Here is a 17,322-nt window from a genome sequence, read left to right as displayed (position 1 = left end):
CATTTATTTTTTCCAAGGACTTGTTCGAGCTGCTGACCACTAGACTTAACTCAAAAATTTCTAGACTGGCTCAAAAACCAAAAAGCCCAACCTGACTTGGCCCATTAAGCTTCATGGGCCCCCAGGCCCATGAGAAACTAATGGGCTCACTAAAAACATAATTTAGGCTCATTAACTAATTAACTTAAAATTAAATTAATAAAATTATTAACTAACCATTAACTTATAAATTAGACCGATAAAATTATTAAACCCGAAACAGCTTGACCCAATAATTCTCATGGATCACACGGTTCATGACAAATAAGTGGGCTCACCTCAATAATTATTAAAGCCTATTAAATTAGTCTAATTAATTAATTTAATCAAGCTTAACCCATTAATTAATAATTTACACTCTTAATTAATTAAAATAAAATACCCTAACCCAAATAATAAAAATCTAGACCCGAACTAAAATAATTTGACCCATCAATTTAGACCCGACCCGGACCCAAAAACGAGCCCGGCCCATGGAACCCAAGGAAGGAAAACAGTACCCTACCCCTTCACCATTCCTCACGGCCGCAGCCCCTACCCACCACTTCGACCTCCATGCTCCGGTCACCCATGACCGGAGCATCCCTGGCAGGACCTCTCTAGGGTCCTGCCGGACCGACCAGACCAGGCCCTAGTCCAGCCAGCCCCCTTAACCATGCAACCCGATCCCCTCTTCCTCATGGCCGGCGCGACCAGCCCCTGCACACACTCACAACAAGCCTTGGTCCCAGCCCTTACAAAGACCGAGCCACACTACAGACCAACCCCTAAGGATCCTAACTCGAAACCCCTAGCCCTCAGCTCGAACCAAGCCCATCATGGCTCGATCAAAGCTCTTAAAACCACCAAGCTTCATGCGCGCATGCTTCTGCACCAGTTGGTTTCTAGCCTTGTCTAGCCACTTATAAGGTCAAACCACCTAGCCAAAGTGACCCTAAGGGACCCTCCTAGACCCATGAAACATAGGACAGCAGGCTCGAACTCTCCATGGCCAGAAACATGAATCAAACCAAGCCAAAAAGCGTAAAAACGTGAATTCATGCATGAGCTTGAGTATTTTCATTTCAATTCACATACACATGCACTATCAGATCATTCATGCATAAAAAATTTGTAATATGATCTAAATGGTGTTCAAGAATGGAATCGAAACGTGCCTTGAGAATTATTTAGACGAAACGACGTAAACGACACGTATCGGGCTCGCCGGGACGAACGGATCTTCCAAAAACTCCAAAAACTTTTAACGATCGGCTATGGGGTGGGTTTTCTGTTGAAGGAACGATGAAGGGAGTGGGAGAAGATTGAGGAGGCGGCTAGCAAGAAAACGTGAATGGAGGTAGGAGTATTAGGGTAGATTTTTAAGATAATCTAGGTTTAATAAATAAATAGATAATTAGGATAATTAAATACTCAAATTTTAAACTTTTAAAAAAAATACATTCTAATTTGCTAAAACTAAGTAAATCCCGAAATTATAAATAATTGGATTTTTAAAGCTTAATAAAAGTCATTAAAATGACTTATTTTGGGTAAAAACGGACATATAAATATACATATATATAAATACCATAATTTTATTAAAATATTACCTTAAAATAATATTTTAAGGCTCCTAAAAATCTCATAAAATATTTTGGGTGAAAACTAACATCTCGTCCGTCCACGGTCCCGCCTACGCGATCATAAAATAAACTTTCTCAAATAAATTCATAAATCACATCAAACAGATTTAAATGCCGAAAGAAATTATTTAAAACATGCAAATAAATCACATAATTTAAATAATCATTCATAAAAACAATTTAACACATTTTTACATTATTTTAAAATTATTAAATCCTCTAGTTATGCATGCGGATTTACGTGACGAATTTCTGGGCGTTACAGTACTCAAGCTCAAAGTAGTACCAAGGGCTCGCTGGAAACTACCCCAAAATCTCGAGGTGAATCTCGGATCTCTATCGCTGACAATGCTCAACGGAATCCCATGCAATCGAATAATCTTCCGCACATACAATTGCGCCATCCTATCAAAGGTGTAATCGCGGTTATAGGGAAGAAAATGCGCTGACTTTGACAACCGATCCACGACAACCCAAATAGCATCACAATTCCTGGAAGACATAGGCAAGTGGGTGACAAAGTCCATCGTCACATGCTCCCACTTCCATTCAGGAATCTCTAAGCTGTGAAGTAACCCTCCGGGTCATCTAAACTCTGCCTTGACCTGCTGACACACAAGGCATCGGGATACGAACTGATAAACGCTGCGCTTCATCCCTTTCCACCAAAATCGAGTGCGAAGATCCTTATACATCTTCATGCTGCCTGGATGTACAGAGAATCGACTGCAGTGAGCTTGCGATAAGATCTCATCCCTCAAAGTAGAGTCCTCGGGTACCACAACTCGACCAGAAAGACACAACAGACCGTGTCCCTGCAAATGGAAACCAGAAGTATTAATACTCTCAGCCAGCCGGGCTAACTTCTGAGTCTTCAGATCAGAATTCTGAGCTTCCCGGATTCGTCGATACAACGCTGGCTCTGCAAGCACAGAAGAAACACGAATCCCTTGCTGTTCTTTCTTATGACGGAATGTGAATCCCAAAGAACAACACTCCTCCACTGCCTTCGAAACTGAACTAGTACGAAGGGAACTCACATAAACTTTGCGACTAAGCGCATCAGCAACAGGATTTGAAGAACCTGGATGGTACTTGATCTCACAATCGTAATCCTTCAACAGATCCATCCAACGATGCTGCCGCATGTTCAACTCAGCCTGAGTGAACAGATACTTCAAACTCTTATGATCGGTGAAGATCTTAAATCGTTCTCCGTACAAATAGTGATGACATATCTTAAGAGCAAAGACAATGGCTGCAAGCTCTAAATCATGTACGGGATAGTTCTCCTCGTGAGTCTTCAGCTGTCTGGAAGCATAAGCGATCACGTGGCCATTCTGAGTCAACACACACCCCAAATCCTGGAGAGAAGCATCAGTGAAGACTACAAAACCACCTGATCCAGACGATAAAGAAAGAACTGGAGCTGTCGTCAGATGACATCTCAACTCACAAAAACTGTCTTCACAAGCATCAGACCAAACGAAAGAAACATCTTTCTTCGTCAACTGAGTCAAAGGCTTAGCTATCTGAGAGAAATTCTCCACAAAACGACGATAGTATCCTGCTAAACCAAGGAAACTACGAATCTCAGAAGCTGTAGTCGGACGTGACCAATTCAAAATAGCCTCTGTCTTGCTAGGATCAACAGATACGCCCTCCTGAGAAATGACATGAACAAGGAACACAACTCGGTCAATCCAGAAGTCACACTTACTCAGCTTTGCGTACAACTGTCTCTCCCTCAAGACCTGCAGTACAGTATAGAGATGGTAGGCATGCTCATCCATGCTGCGAGAATACACCAAAATGTCATCTATGAACACCACCACGAACTTATTCAGAAAGTCGCGGAAAACTCTGTTCATCAGATCCATAAAAACAGCTGGAGCATTCGTCAAACCTAAACGGCATCACTAGAAACTCATATTGTCCATACCGCGTACGAAATGCTGTCTTAGGAACATCCTCCTGTCGAACTCGCAACTGATGATACCCAGACCGAAGATCAATCTTCGAATAGACGGAAGTACCCTGCAACTGATCAAAGAGATCATCTATCCGCGAAAGAGGATACTTATTCTTCACTGTCACCTGATTCAACTGACGATAGTCAATACACAACCGCATTGACCCATCCTTCTTCTTGACAAATAGTACTGGGGCTCCCCATGGCGAAACACTAGGTCGAATATAACCCTTATCAAGAAGATCTTGCAATTGCTTCTGCAGCTCTTTCATTTCTGACGGTGCCAATCGGTAAGGAGTTCTGGAAATCGGTGCAGTCTCTGGCACTAACTCAATGCCAAACTCAATCTCCCTTACTGGTGGCAAACCTGGAATCTCCTCCGGAAACACATCTGAAAAGTCACGAACCACTGGTATCTCTCGGATATCTGGCTCTCCTAAGGATGCGTCAATGGCGTAGATAAGGTAGCCTTCCCCGCCAGACTCTAAAGCACGCCGGGCCTTCAGAGCTGAAACCACTGGCATCGGGGGTCGCGCTCCCTCACCATAGAAATACCATGACTCGTCATCCTCTGGACGAAACTGAACAAACCTCTGATAGCAATCCACTATCGCTCGGTAGGTAGTTAATAGATCTATCCCAATGATGCAATCGAAATCTTCCATTGCTAGAATCATCAGGTTAGCACTAAGCTGATGTTCCTCGAAATCCAAAACACAACCCACAACTAGACGCTTGGATAAAATCTCGCTCCCCATAGGATTAGAAACCACTAACAACACGTCTAAAGGAATAAACGGCAATCTATACTTCTTAGCAAAACGTGCTGAGACAAAAGAATGCGATGCACCGGTATCAATTAAAACATATGCAGGAAAACCACATAAACTACAGATACCTGCAATCATCCGATCACTGTCAGCCTCTGCCTGCTCCTGGTTAAGCGCAAAGACCTGACCCTGGGTACGTGGCCTCAAAGAATAATGACCCCGAGAAGGAGTCTGAGTAGGCTGTCTCTGATACTGCTGCGGCTGCTGGCGCTGATGCGAACACTGCTGCTGGAAAGGTGGCTGCTGGTACTGAGGTGGCTGAACAGATGCCTGAGAACCTCCGAAACCACTCGCTGTTCCAACCAGCATCGGGAAATCTCTCTTCATGTGACCCTCCTGGCCACACTGGAAACACGCATTGGTCGATCGACCACACTGCCCTGGCGGATGTCTGCATCGGCACTGACTACACCGGTTCGGTCTCTGTACACCAAAACGATGCACTCCCCCGGATCCAGAGGAAGAAGAAGAAGTACCTCCTGGCTTCTTGAAAGACTGTCCTCTCGGACCCAAAGGACTAGAGCTCGCTGGCCTAGAAGAAAAAGAGTAAAGTCCCCTGTTCCTCCGAATACTTTCCTCGGTCTGGCGACAACGGTCTACCAAATCCTCGTAAGTCCCATCGCCACCCACAGCAACCATACGATGAATGTCAGGGTTCAACCCCTGAAGGAAATGATCAAACTTCGCCATAGAACTATCAGCAATATGAGGACAAAAGGGTAGCAGATCAAAGAACTTCTGCTGGTACTCCTCGATCGTCATCGTCCCCTGTCGCAAACTCAACAACTCACTGGCTTTCGCCTGACGAAGAGCTGGAGGAAAATACAGTCTCTGATAAGCAGTACGAAACTCCACCCAAGTAGCTGCACCTCTAGCTGCTATGAACGGTGCGGAAGTAGATCTCCACCACTTCCTCGCTCTGCCCTCAAGCATAAAGGCAAGAATCTCCATCCTATTCTCAGCCGTGCAACGGAACTCCTGGAAGCACTGCTCCATCCTCTCAAGCCAATCCTCCGCCTCTTCAGCTGTCTCGGTACCCGTCAAAGGCTTCGGGCTAACCTCCTTGAATCTACGCATGCTCACTCGCCTGCGCTCCTCGGGCTGTCCCCGACGTCTACGATCATCCGGATCGCCCCAATGACCGCCGTCTACGCTACCGTGGCTCTCGTCGTAATCTGCCATCTGTTACATAAGAACAGATAATTACTTAATCCGCTTTACGATATTCCCAGTGCAATGCGTCGCTCTGATACCAAAAATGTAGTGACCCAACCCGGATCCACTATCTAATCAGAGTTATAGTAAAAGCGCACGCAATAAAAGCTTAAAGCGTAAAGAGCGGATAATTAAAATACAACAAATCCAATCGGCAGAATACAACCGACGATAACACAAGTGTATAAGTACTGTTATACAACCAAATCGAAGGTTCAGGGTAAATAAATCCCTACCCTCTACAACCCCGCACTCTCCAAAGCTCAATCCTGCTGAGAGCCGCCTGGACCATCCAGCCTCAAACCTGCCCCGCCACAAGGTACACAATACCAAAACACAGGGGCGTGAGCTAGAACGCTCAATACGAAGCAATGATATAAATACAAATATGCGCATACAGATGATTTAAAACTCAAGTGAAAACACTTTCTCAAGGCACCGAGAATATACAGTACCGGCTAGAGAGCTACTCCGCGGGGTACTCGTATACTCCATATCAGGGCTGAGCCAACCCCATCCTGACCCGAATCCAAAACAGGATACCAGTCCCATATGGAAACTGTCATACCTGACTCGAGTCCAAAATGAGATCATAGTTCCCTATGGAGACTATCAATGACTCACATCTCTCCGGATGCAGTCACACGTAAAATCATGTATGTGCTAAGACGGTAAAACATGCTGAAACATGATAAAGCATATAGCACATACTCATGCAACATACATGCAAATATATCATGCCGGCTATCTCGGTCAGTACTTACGTACCTCTAACCCTGCTGGACAACCTAGCTCCACTGGCCTATACTCCAAGCCTACTAGTCCAGTCTACTGCTACTACAATGCAAATATCCATGCATCAACAATCAAGCTCTAAAAGCCTTAACTAAGCTATTGCATACTCCTAAATATTTTTAGGATGCCAAAGCTATACCTGCGTCCGTCGTTAGCCCTTTGCTGTCGATAGCCTCAAAACTAGGTCATAGCTCCGCGACGACGTCTAGATCACTAAGACACTTCCGGATTCCCCGTAGGATGCCTAGATCTCCCTAGATCTGAGTTAGAAGGCTTAGGAATCGAGAGAGAAGAGAGGAAATTGGTGCGAGAAAATGAATTCTCGGACCCTCTATTTATAGACGACGTTCGGAGCCTCCGAACCTGGTTCGAAACGTCCGAACTCGATCGGAACCTCCGATCACACCTTCGGAGCTTTCGATCACTCAATATTACGTCAGCCATGACATCATCTTGCTGACGTAAGCGATGACGTGTGCCCCGGTTCAGATCGGAGCTTCCGATCTCGCCGACGGAGCTTCCGATCTCGATCGGAGCCTCCGATCCTGGCACGGAGCTTCCTATCCACTTCGGATCCTCCGAACTCCTCTTCGGATCGTCCGATCCTGCTGAACCAATTCAACTAATTTGAGTGCTCTGAATCCATTTCTGAAGTCCGTTATCCCAACAGGAACTTACTTAATCATGTTTTACTTAATCTAAACATGATCACGTGATTAATTTCTCATTAATCACTAATTAGAAATGTGGGTTACTACAGGTTGGTTAATACCTGAACGATGGAAACCCCACCAAAAAGAATATGTAATGGGTGACATGAATGAACCGATCTCACACCGGAATGAGAGGTACAAAAATTTGATATGTACAACTCATATCAAGAAGGTGCATCTTCTTTTTGGGAGCTCATCACATAAGAACTCTAAAGTTAAGCGTGCTTGACTTGGGGTAATTTTAGGATGGGTGAACCCCTGGAAAGTTTCTCAGAGTGCGTGTGAGTGAGGACATAAGCACGCTGAAAAGACTCGTCTTGATAGAGAGGGTCGTTACAAAGCTGAAGTTGTTAGCGTGAGGAGTTTGCCATCATGGTAATGTGTATCCTTTTCAGGGGTGTTGGTTTGAGAATATTTTATTCGATATGGTTGTATTAACTTAAGATTTTAGATCTTTTTATTTTGGGTTGTATAACTTTAATTTAGTTTCTGCTGTTGTTTATCTGATTATGTTTGATTAGGAATTATTGCATGCTTAATTTTTAATTAGTAGGTGATCATGGTGCAGGTCACTACAGCTTGTGTACGGGAAACTCTATCTGCAAGATATGGACTGAAATCGGGAATTCAATCTTGGTCATGCAGTCTCGGATAGTTCAATCTTGCGATTGTCAAGTCTTGATAATTCAGTTTGGCTCGCTAGAACAGTTTGGCTTACAAGAAGACTGATTCAGTTTAGCTCCCTAAACTGAATGCGGTTTATTATATAAACTTAGTTTGGTTTTCTTGACCGATTGATAACTTCAGTTTGGCTCTGGTCAAAGTCAATTCAGTTTAGACACTTCAGTTTGGCTCGGAATCTTGTCCAGTTTACGTCTTCAGTTCAGCTCATGTACAAAAACAATTTAACTCAATATTTTGCCCATATTATTTTGTCAACACTGAAACTATGCAATATTTCAACAATATTTTTACTTGAATTTAAAATATTTATTGATATATCTTTATATTATTATTATATTATTATAGTAAAGATCTTTAATTACTAAGTTCCAATTAATTAGTGAAACTTGAGATAAAATAACGATTATATCTTAACTTAATTTACAATAAACCAAAATTATTAGGCAAATTAATCATTTTATATGACATTTATCTTTCTTAATCATTAGATTTTTTTTCTTATTTACCAAAATTGCATTAACTTTGTGACATTTGGTTTTTTTTTATTTACGAAAATGTCACCCCATATAAAATTGTTGTATTTGTTGCGTTTTAGTGATTATTTATTAATAAAAACACTATTTTTTGTATGTTTATATGTACAATTTATTTTATTTTGTTTGTTCTTAAAAAATACAGACTTTGCAAGTAAACAACGTTAACACGAGATTAATAGTCGTGACCCATATTCTAAAAAGAAGGGGAAAAAACAGAAATTAAAATGTTGTGTGAAAAAGGAAAATTTATGTAATAAATAGTTTTTTTAATTTTTAATTTTTTTTTTTCAAAATGTAATAAAACCATGACTATAATCATCTAAAATTTTTAGGGTTTTAGAGAAGAGAGCAAAGGGTTGCAGAGTTGTACTTTGGCTTCCAAATGGACAAGAGCATGCTTGGAGATCTCGATGCTCTTCCGGAGGAAGATAAGATCCGGATGACCGCCATGATCGACCAGCTCCAAATCCGTGACAGGTATTTCAAGCTTCCTTTTTTATTTTGCGATTTGAGTTTGTATTTGATCGACGATTTGTTCAAATCTCTTTTATTTTTTTATTCCTTGAGATAATTTTAGAGTCTCGTGCTCTAAGGATTTGCCGCCGCAATTGATTTTATTTTGTTTTATTTCATGCGAGGTTCAAATGACTTGTAGTCTTGTTAGGAGTAATTCTTAATCTTGTGGAATATGTTTATAGAAAGGATTTCGTTGTCATAGCATTGCTGCATTAGTATCTAATTTCATGCGAGGTTCAAATGACTTGTAGTCTTGTACTCTTGTTAAGAGTAATTCTTAATCCTGTGGAATATGTTTATAGAAACGATTTGGTTGTCATAGCATTAGTGCATCAGTATCTAATTTTGGGAATATGTTTATAAATATATTAGCTAATGCTTATTTCTCATGGAATTTGCTTATTCATTTTGGGTTGTGAGTTAAATCAAGTGTTTGTAAATGAAGTTCACTTACAATGATAGAAATGGACAAGTGGTTCATAGTTATTGGACTCTCACAAGGCATACTAAGGTGCATGGATACCCTAGAGCCTAGGCTTAGGGCGCTAGGCAAGGCACGTGACTTACTAAAATAATAAAGTGGCGCAAGGTTCGATCCTCTGAAATCTAAATGCTCGAAGAAAATTTCGAAATATAATATAATATGTACTTCCTGCACTCAAACTTTTAAAAGTCGATAACAAAACGTACTTATGAATTTATAAATGAAAATCTAGTAGTTTACCTTCAATCTAGTATCCCTATAGCTACAATGCACTTGAAAGGTGTTTGAACATTAGAAGCGCACGTAGCCTAGAGTTCATGGTTAAGGCACACATTCGTCAAACTAATGTTGTACTTCTTGTTCTACCTTATTGGTGCTAGGATTTCATGTTCAAATCTTCTCCTGATTCCGGAACTAATATTTGTGTTAGTTTTGTAACTGGCACAGTCATCTTTTGTTTGCATCGGTCTAGCAGAATTGGAATTTGTTAGTTGACAAGAAAAACGTGAATGCTAAACGAGGGTGAAATTAATATTTTAATGCATTTATACTCTGCAGTTTAAGGATGTATAATAATTTGGTGGAAAGATGTTTCACTGACTGTGTAGACACTTTTCGCCGCAAAACTCTTGACAAGCAAGAAGAGACTTGTGTCCGTAGATGTGCAGAGAAGTTCCTGAAGCACTCGATGCGAGTTGGCATGAGATTTGCAGAGCTTAATCAAGGTGCTGCAACACAAGATTAACGTGTTCTTTTAACAAATATCTTGGATTTTGTTATGCAGCATTATTTGGTCACGTATGGATTTTGCTCTTAGACCTCAAGATTTTGTTGCGTTTGTTCAGAGACCAAAGGAGGTCAATATAGTTGTCTTCTTGCTTGTTATCTTTCTATGCTGCTAAGAAGCAGTACTGAGCAGAAACTTATGTATATTTATTCAGACAATAAATTTATTGGAGATGAGCAGCATAAGACCAGCGGTTGTGTGTATAATTTTTCTTAGAGCACCTCTTAATAATTAAATTATGTGAACCCTTATTTCCAAGTTCTATCTTGGTTTCTTTGAAAATAAATAGAACAAGGTCATTTACATTATATATTACTGGAATTTAAACGTTAAATTACATTTACTTTCTTTCATTTGATCATTGATTAAAGTTTTGAGATTATAAATTATTGTACTGAGTTTTAACTTCGCCAAAACATATGTAGTCGTAAAGCGTGTTATAAATGAAATTTAACGGGAAAGATATCGGGTTGTTTCTTCTTAGTAGTTGGCTCATAGTTGTTAAAAGCGTTCGTTTGGCTGCGTTCAGTGTTCTAAATGGCAGTCGAGGCGGCCGCCTAGGTGGTAGGCGGCCCTCGACCGCCCCGCCTTAGTCTTAGGCGGTCTCTGCAGGCGGTTCGAGGTCATCCGGGCTCCGGCGGCGGAGGCGGGCAAGCAGGCAGTCGAGGCGGGCAAGAAGGCGGTCGAGGCGGCCGAGATGGTCAATGATTTTAAAATTTCGATCAACTATCAAAGTCAAATAATTTTAAAAATCAGTCAAAGCCAATCAATTTTAAAAACCTTAGATATAATAAAAACAACGTTCACTCTCTTTTGTATTTATTTTTGGTTTCAAATATCCTCCACCATCAGCCACCACCTGCCTCAAACCGCCTCCATCCGCTCTCCGTAGCTGCCGCTATCTGACACTACCTTAATTATCTTGTTAGTTTGTATTTATATATTTATTTTCACTTTTTCTAGATTGTATGTATATATTTTATGAAGTTTCTTTAGACATAAAAATTATTTAATTACATATATTACACAAAAAAACTTGATCATGTATAATTACATTGCATGATTATACATAATTGCCTATTAAAAATTGGTAAAAAAAAAAAAAAAATTCAACTGTCTAGGCGGCCGAGGCGGTAGGCGGTCACTGACCGCCCCGCCACCGCCTCCCGCCATTTACAACATTGGTTGCGCCTAGGCGACAGGCACAGCTAGGCGCACCCATTGCGGCTGGGTGATTACACAGGTGCATGCCTTGAAACAGGCGCGCCTAAAGCGCTCGCCTATGTAGAGGCGCATGACATGAGAGAGTCGCAGAGGCGAGTGCCTCGTTAATCTGGTACTTAATCTGGTACTCAATCTATTTCTATAATAAAAAATTAACCCTAGCTCAACCAACTTTGAAGCCCAATTACCAAAGCCCATAGTTATTTAATAATAAAAGACCTGGACTTTTCATCCCCTCAATCTTATGATTATAATTTCCAAACTATAAGGTTCAGTTTGATGTGGATGATAGGATAAATAATATATAGATAAGTAATGTAATTTAATAAAAAATAAATAAGAAATGATAGTGAATATAGTAATTGATTTGATTGATAGATTATAGTTTATTTGATTTGATTGGTTGAAATTTATATAAAAATACAAAATTACTATTTTGTCATTTTAATAATAAATAAAATATGAATAATATTATTTATAAGGGGTAATATAGTAATTTAAATTCGATGATTTGATTGATATAAGATAAATAATTAATGATTTGATTGATGTAAAATAAATAATTAATAGAAGAATAAATAATATGACGAAAAGAACGTAGGATTAGATAAGATAAATTATACATTGATTAATAATAATGCTACCAAACGGAGCCTAAGTTTCTAATAATCATGTTCGGCAGAAGCAATTTAAATCAGGTAGAAGACATCAGCTTTTAGCTTGTTCTGGTAAAAAAATGTCAACTTCTTTAGTTATGATTTATGCTACATTATATATCATTGGCTTTTTTTATTTATATCAATATCATTGTATATTTAATTTATGTAATACAATAGTATCAATCACTTTATAATCTTTAATTTTAAAATTTATGTCAAATGCGTTTTACTTCAATAAAGCGTACGCTTCGCCTTACGCTTCAGGCTCCAAGGCACCCTAGCGCTTGTGCGCCTTGCGCCTTAAATAACTATGGGATTGCCATTTCAGTTGCACTACTTTTGAATGAATGTGCTATACAGGTATATGAAACTCGAGTTTCCTAGGGCCAGTTCTTTATCCATAGCCGAATAGAAGAACCCCAAAATTGGATGGGGGAGTTATGAAAGCTCTAATGGTTTAGATATGGAGTTTGTGCATTGACTAGCGGTCTATAGCACTGGTTGGGTCCTTGAGGTCTCATCCATGGTCTGGATATATCTTGCGAGTGAATATTAGATCTGGGAATTGGTGCGTGAAATTTGAATTTTAACATACGTGCCAGCTAAGTTTCAGACCTATATTATCTACCTACAAATACACATACAAAACATGACTAAAACATTAGGCCAACCAATGTTTTGATACATGAGAAAATAAGGAAATGATGTTAGAATGACCAAGTTAAAAGCTGTAGGCTTTACTAGGATAAACTGTTCAAGAGAAATTTCTGCCACCATTCTAAATGATCATCAAAACATCATCCTATCAAACAAGCAAAGGGACAACGGGCCTATTTGTTAAATAAGCAAAACTCCAATTCAACAGCACGATCACCACAATCTCAGCCATTCTATTTAGACAGTTTCATCTTTGATATTTCTTCAAGCAAATGATTGGATTCAGCGACGTAATCAATGGGCGCAACAGCTTTAACGGTTATCCTCTGCCTCTTCTCGTTGTTGTATTCATGTGGTGTGACGCTAACTCGGAAAAGGTGAGGAACCCATGTAGCTTCTTTCAGTTTCATTTGATAAGAACTGTCTCCATCCTGACAATAAAATTCAAGAATGAAGATTAGCCAGCACTTCAAGACCTGAGTAAATTGGACATTAGGAAAGAGGGTTGCCTTAATGCTAACCTGAGATTTCAATACATTTAGCTCATCTGCTGAGCATCCAACTAATATTTCTGCTTGTTCGTTGAACACAGATAGATAAGCTTCACCACTTGCGTCAGAAACCTTTACTGCCATAATGTATCTGTAGCGAGACAAGGACAGATTTGTTATATGTTGTAAACATTGTTTGATAGCCCAAAGTAGATGGAGTATTGCAAGTTAACAACAAACCTTAAACTGCACTCTTCTTCATTTTTCTGGCACCCTTCACACCAATATCCCGAACCAACAGCTTCAGTAACTTTCTTGTTACATGTTTTGCAAGCCCGATACCACATTGTTTGGTCGGGTTTGATAGAGCTAATGTATGCCTTGATGCAGAAAAATACGGGCTGTAATCAAGGAACAAACAAATTAATATATGCATACTATGGAGTTCAATCATGTTTCCACCATAGAGGATTAAATACACTCAATTTCATTATTTACATCAAAATTTGTTCAACTCAGAACCTACAAGTTAAATGCTAAGATCATATAATACCTTATCCTCACCCAACGAGGGGTTATTGGTAATATGAGCCAAGGAGACTCGATCCGAGTACATAGAACGCGCACCACCTTTTGTGGAAGGGCTTAAACCAGAACCTACAGAGGCCATAGGTGTTTCTTTACCTTCAGATTCAAACCTGGAGAACATTAGAACAAGAAGAATATATTCAGAATGCGCGGAAACAACGAGAGCTGAAGGCTGAAATTTTGGCATTTCCCAAACATTTATTTACCAAGATCTCAACTTATTGGCTTCCGGTGTTGCTGGATTGACTACTAAAACACTTTTGCTCAGTGTGGACAATGATACGCCTGAAATGCCAAATGGTAAAGAAAAGCATTGTTCAGCTGACATTACAAGGATTCAATTTCATATGTAGTATGAATATGGTACCATAATTACCCTGGAAGTCTCCAACTTTAAGAGATTTTATGGCAACAATAGGAGATTTATCTGCCATATCCAGCAGTTCTTGTCCTACATTTGTGGCAAGATCATTCCATAGAGACACCACTACAGTCTTCTTCCTGCAAATATTATTTAAAATTCATCAGTTTTCAACTGCAATTGAACTATACTAAAACATCACTATAACAAAAACAATGTAGACATACGTCTCATCAGCAATTGTTATATCACGCTTTGGCACTGACTCGTTGTTACTTTTCCTTCGGATACTCATTGTAGGAGATACATTTTGCACAACGCCAATTACATCTGTGAAAAGAAATTGATTATAAGTTGTGTTTTCTAAATAAAGGGAAAGATCCATAGAGTTGTTGCATAGAGAACACTTACCCACGAGTTCTCTTCCATGGACATATGGGCCTAGTTCATCGATAGGGACAAAATTGTATTTTGTTTCAGGAATAAAAGCTGCCTCATTGAAGACTTCCTCAACTTCAGAATTTTCATTCAATGTCATTTCGTAATCGTTTTGTACAGTTTTGAATTGCTTGTTGGCAACTTTCAATGTGCCCTTCGATATAAAATAAACCTTCCCCATCTGAAACTTATCATAGAACTTCCGGGCTGCCTCGTTGAACATAGTAGCTTGTATTTGTGTTCCCTGAACCATATTATAGCAATTCAACATCTCCATCAGCATTCAGCGTGAAACAGATTATAAAGATCAATATTTGACACATTTAAAAACATAAACCGTCTACTTACATCTTCATCCGTCAACTCTACATTAAACACGCAACCTTCTCCTCTAGCATTCTTGTAAGAACGATTGTTCCCTTTGCTGGTGACGCGAACTTTTATGGTCCAATTACCCTGGTATGGATTCAAGGACACAAGCGGATGAATTCTCCGTGTCATGGACATTCTTGCAGCAGGTGCCATACTGCCATCAATTACATATAAGAGCATTAAAACACTTGAAGGCCATGACATCAAATCACCCAAAAAAAAACTCTTTACTCGCACTATTTATGCATTCTATTATTGCAAATCATGATATTGTCGACTTACTTTCCATGCTGTTCTTGAACTATTTGATGAGCTGATTTAGCCACAATTTCTTGCTTAGGCTTCAATACACTGCTCGTACCCTCACTCTTTACCTCATTCTTGACATCAATCTCCTGCTCAGACTTCAACACAGTCTCAGTTTCCTCAGTTTTCACACCTGCTTTGTACTCTGACTCAAGCGCTGGAGACACAGACTCGCATTTTGATACGATCAAGTACCTAAAATATCACATGTTGTACCTTAAAGTTCATGAAGATATGTGGAATAAGATCAAGCAAAATAAGAGTATCAGGATGAAATTTACTTTTCGTTCTTGGTTGATATGTCGTTCAGAGTGTAATCAAGAATGCGAATGAGACCCAGATTCTGAATGTTCCCAGAGGTTACTTCCGATGATAAAGTGGACTGCAACAGTGCTCTCACCTTCTTCTTACCATCACTCGCCATAAACCTGAATTATTCAACAAAAACAAGGTTTTATTTACTCTTTCACACAACTAGTTCTTTTCGGATCCCATCGAAGAAAAATACTTACCGCATCTGTAAAAGAGAATCGAACATCAAAATAATTTCACAACAGTATAATGAGCTTCATAAATGATAAACATTTCATAAAACTCGTCGAACGGAAGTCAGAAATTTCAAGTATCTCGTGACACTACTTTAGGGACAACCAAATTTCTTTTGGTTATTATACGCGAAAAAAGGATTAAAAAGAAAAAAAAAAAAAAAAGAAAAAGAGCAAATGAACCGAAGACAGATAGAAACGATCTCAGTAACACATAAATATGCCCATTCATTTCATAAATATTCATTTTCTGGATCCAATAGAAAACTGGGAAATTACAAAACACGTACATGAACTTCGACCCGGTGGGCTTCAGATCGACAACTTGTATGATAATTTCGGGCAAATCTGACGTAGAATCAGGACACGGGTTAGCCAGAATAGTAGAAATCGCATCTGGGCTCACTGTTTTGGCCATCTTCGTTTCACCTCACTGGAAGATGCAAATTGAAGAAAAACCCAGGTCCGGATTTGTTGTAAGATCTGAAGAAAAGCAAGAAAAATTGATGCTGAAGAAATGGAAAGCCTGCTGTACATATGAAGATTTAGGAGCCAAAGTTTTTGGAGGGCTTTTAATTGAAATTTTGGATTCGGGTTTTGGCGCGAGGAGATGTTTTGTCAGCGCCAAAAACTTTTTTGTCTAAATTTGAACACGTGTGATTTCTTTGCTTCTATTTTCTTCATCCATTCCTTATTTCTCAACAAAAATTGTTTAATAAAATTAAAATTTATTCTTTGGGGTTTTTTTTTTAGGGTTTTAATATTAAGGACTCAAAGAGACGTATAGTTTGGTGTACAGGACTACGTATTCTTATTTCTCCCAACTTTTGATTCGAATTATGCTATAATTGTGATTTAAAAAAATTAATATTTATGTTACCATATTTTTCAGTTTTTATCATCCTTTGTAGCAATGTTTTCATAACCGGGCCGGTGATCGAACCGGTCGACCACCAAAAAACGGTTCAACCGGTTCGACCGGACGGTTCAACCGGATTAATAAAAAATTAATATTATATTCATTTTATATAGTAACTAAAATTTTAATATATTTATTATTAATTATTTCATAGATTTTACTAAAATTTTATCATAGTATACTAGTACATAATCTCCAAAAATCAACAAAATATATTCTAAAATCTTATTCATAAATCATAATTAATCAACATGATATCTACTGCCTATTTTTGTTCATAAATCACAAGAAATCATCAATCATATATATGTCTATTTTCGAACAACTCCAACATTCAAATTCCAAATATTTAATTGAAAATAAATAAATAAGCAAAACAAAAAACAAGACCCGTCTGCCACAAATATAATTCATATCTCCAGACTCCAAATCATAACTAACACTCCAAACTTCAAATTTCAAAGGCCAAATTTCTAATTGCTAAATAAATAAATAAAAACAAGTTTCGTATGCCATAATCCATAGTTCAATAGATGGTAGCGATAGAAAATAGGTGTCAAAAAATG

At 39.0% G+C, this 17,322-nt stretch overlaps 2 protein-coding genes across 2 annotated transcripts; one reads left to right on the top strand and one right to left on the bottom strand.

Annotated features, from left to right (window-relative positions):
* The first annotated feature begins 8,731 nt into the window (after positions 1-8,731).
* Positions 8,732-10,504, top strand: LOC140884298 (mitochondrial import inner membrane translocase subunit Tim9). Its single transcript, XM_073291014.1, has 2 exons — positions 8,732-8,886; positions 9,968-10,504. The coding sequence occupies exons 1-2, from the start codon at positions 8,792-8,794 to the stop codon at positions 10,152-10,154; spliced, it is 282 nt and encodes a 93-aa protein (XP_073147115.1). The 5' UTR covers positions 8,732-8,791; the 3' UTR covers positions 10,155-10,504.
* Positions 10,505-12,770: 2,266 nt separating this feature from the next.
* LOC140883852 (replication protein A 70 kDa DNA-binding subunit B-like) lies at positions 12,771-16,355 on the bottom strand. The gene is made up of 12 exons (XM_073290449.1): positions 16,128-16,355; positions 15,574-15,720; positions 15,269-15,487; positions 14,963-15,140; positions 14,588-14,858; positions 14,404-14,506; positions 14,192-14,316; positions 14,022-14,100; positions 13,781-13,925; positions 13,468-13,628; positions 13,258-13,378; positions 12,771-13,167 (listed from the first exon to the last, which is right to left on the bottom strand). Exons 1-12 carry the CDS (start codon positions 16,253-16,255, stop codon positions 12,970-12,972), a joined length of 1,875 nt encoding a protein of 624 aa, XP_073146550.1. The 5' UTR covers positions 16,256-16,355; the 3' UTR covers positions 12,771-12,969.
* Positions 16,356-17,322: the final 967 nt, after the last annotated feature.

The sequence above is a fragment of the Henckelia pumila genome, chromosome 2 (genome assembly GCF_033568475.1).
Source record: "Henckelia pumila isolate YLH828 chromosome 2, ASM3356847v2, whole genome shotgun sequence".
Taxonomy (NCBI): Eukaryota; Viridiplantae; Streptophyta; class Magnoliopsida; order Lamiales; family Gesneriaceae; genus Henckelia; species Henckelia pumila.
The sequence above is the reverse complement of the archived record's forward strand: the minus strand, read 5'-3'. Positions and strand labels throughout refer to the sequence as shown.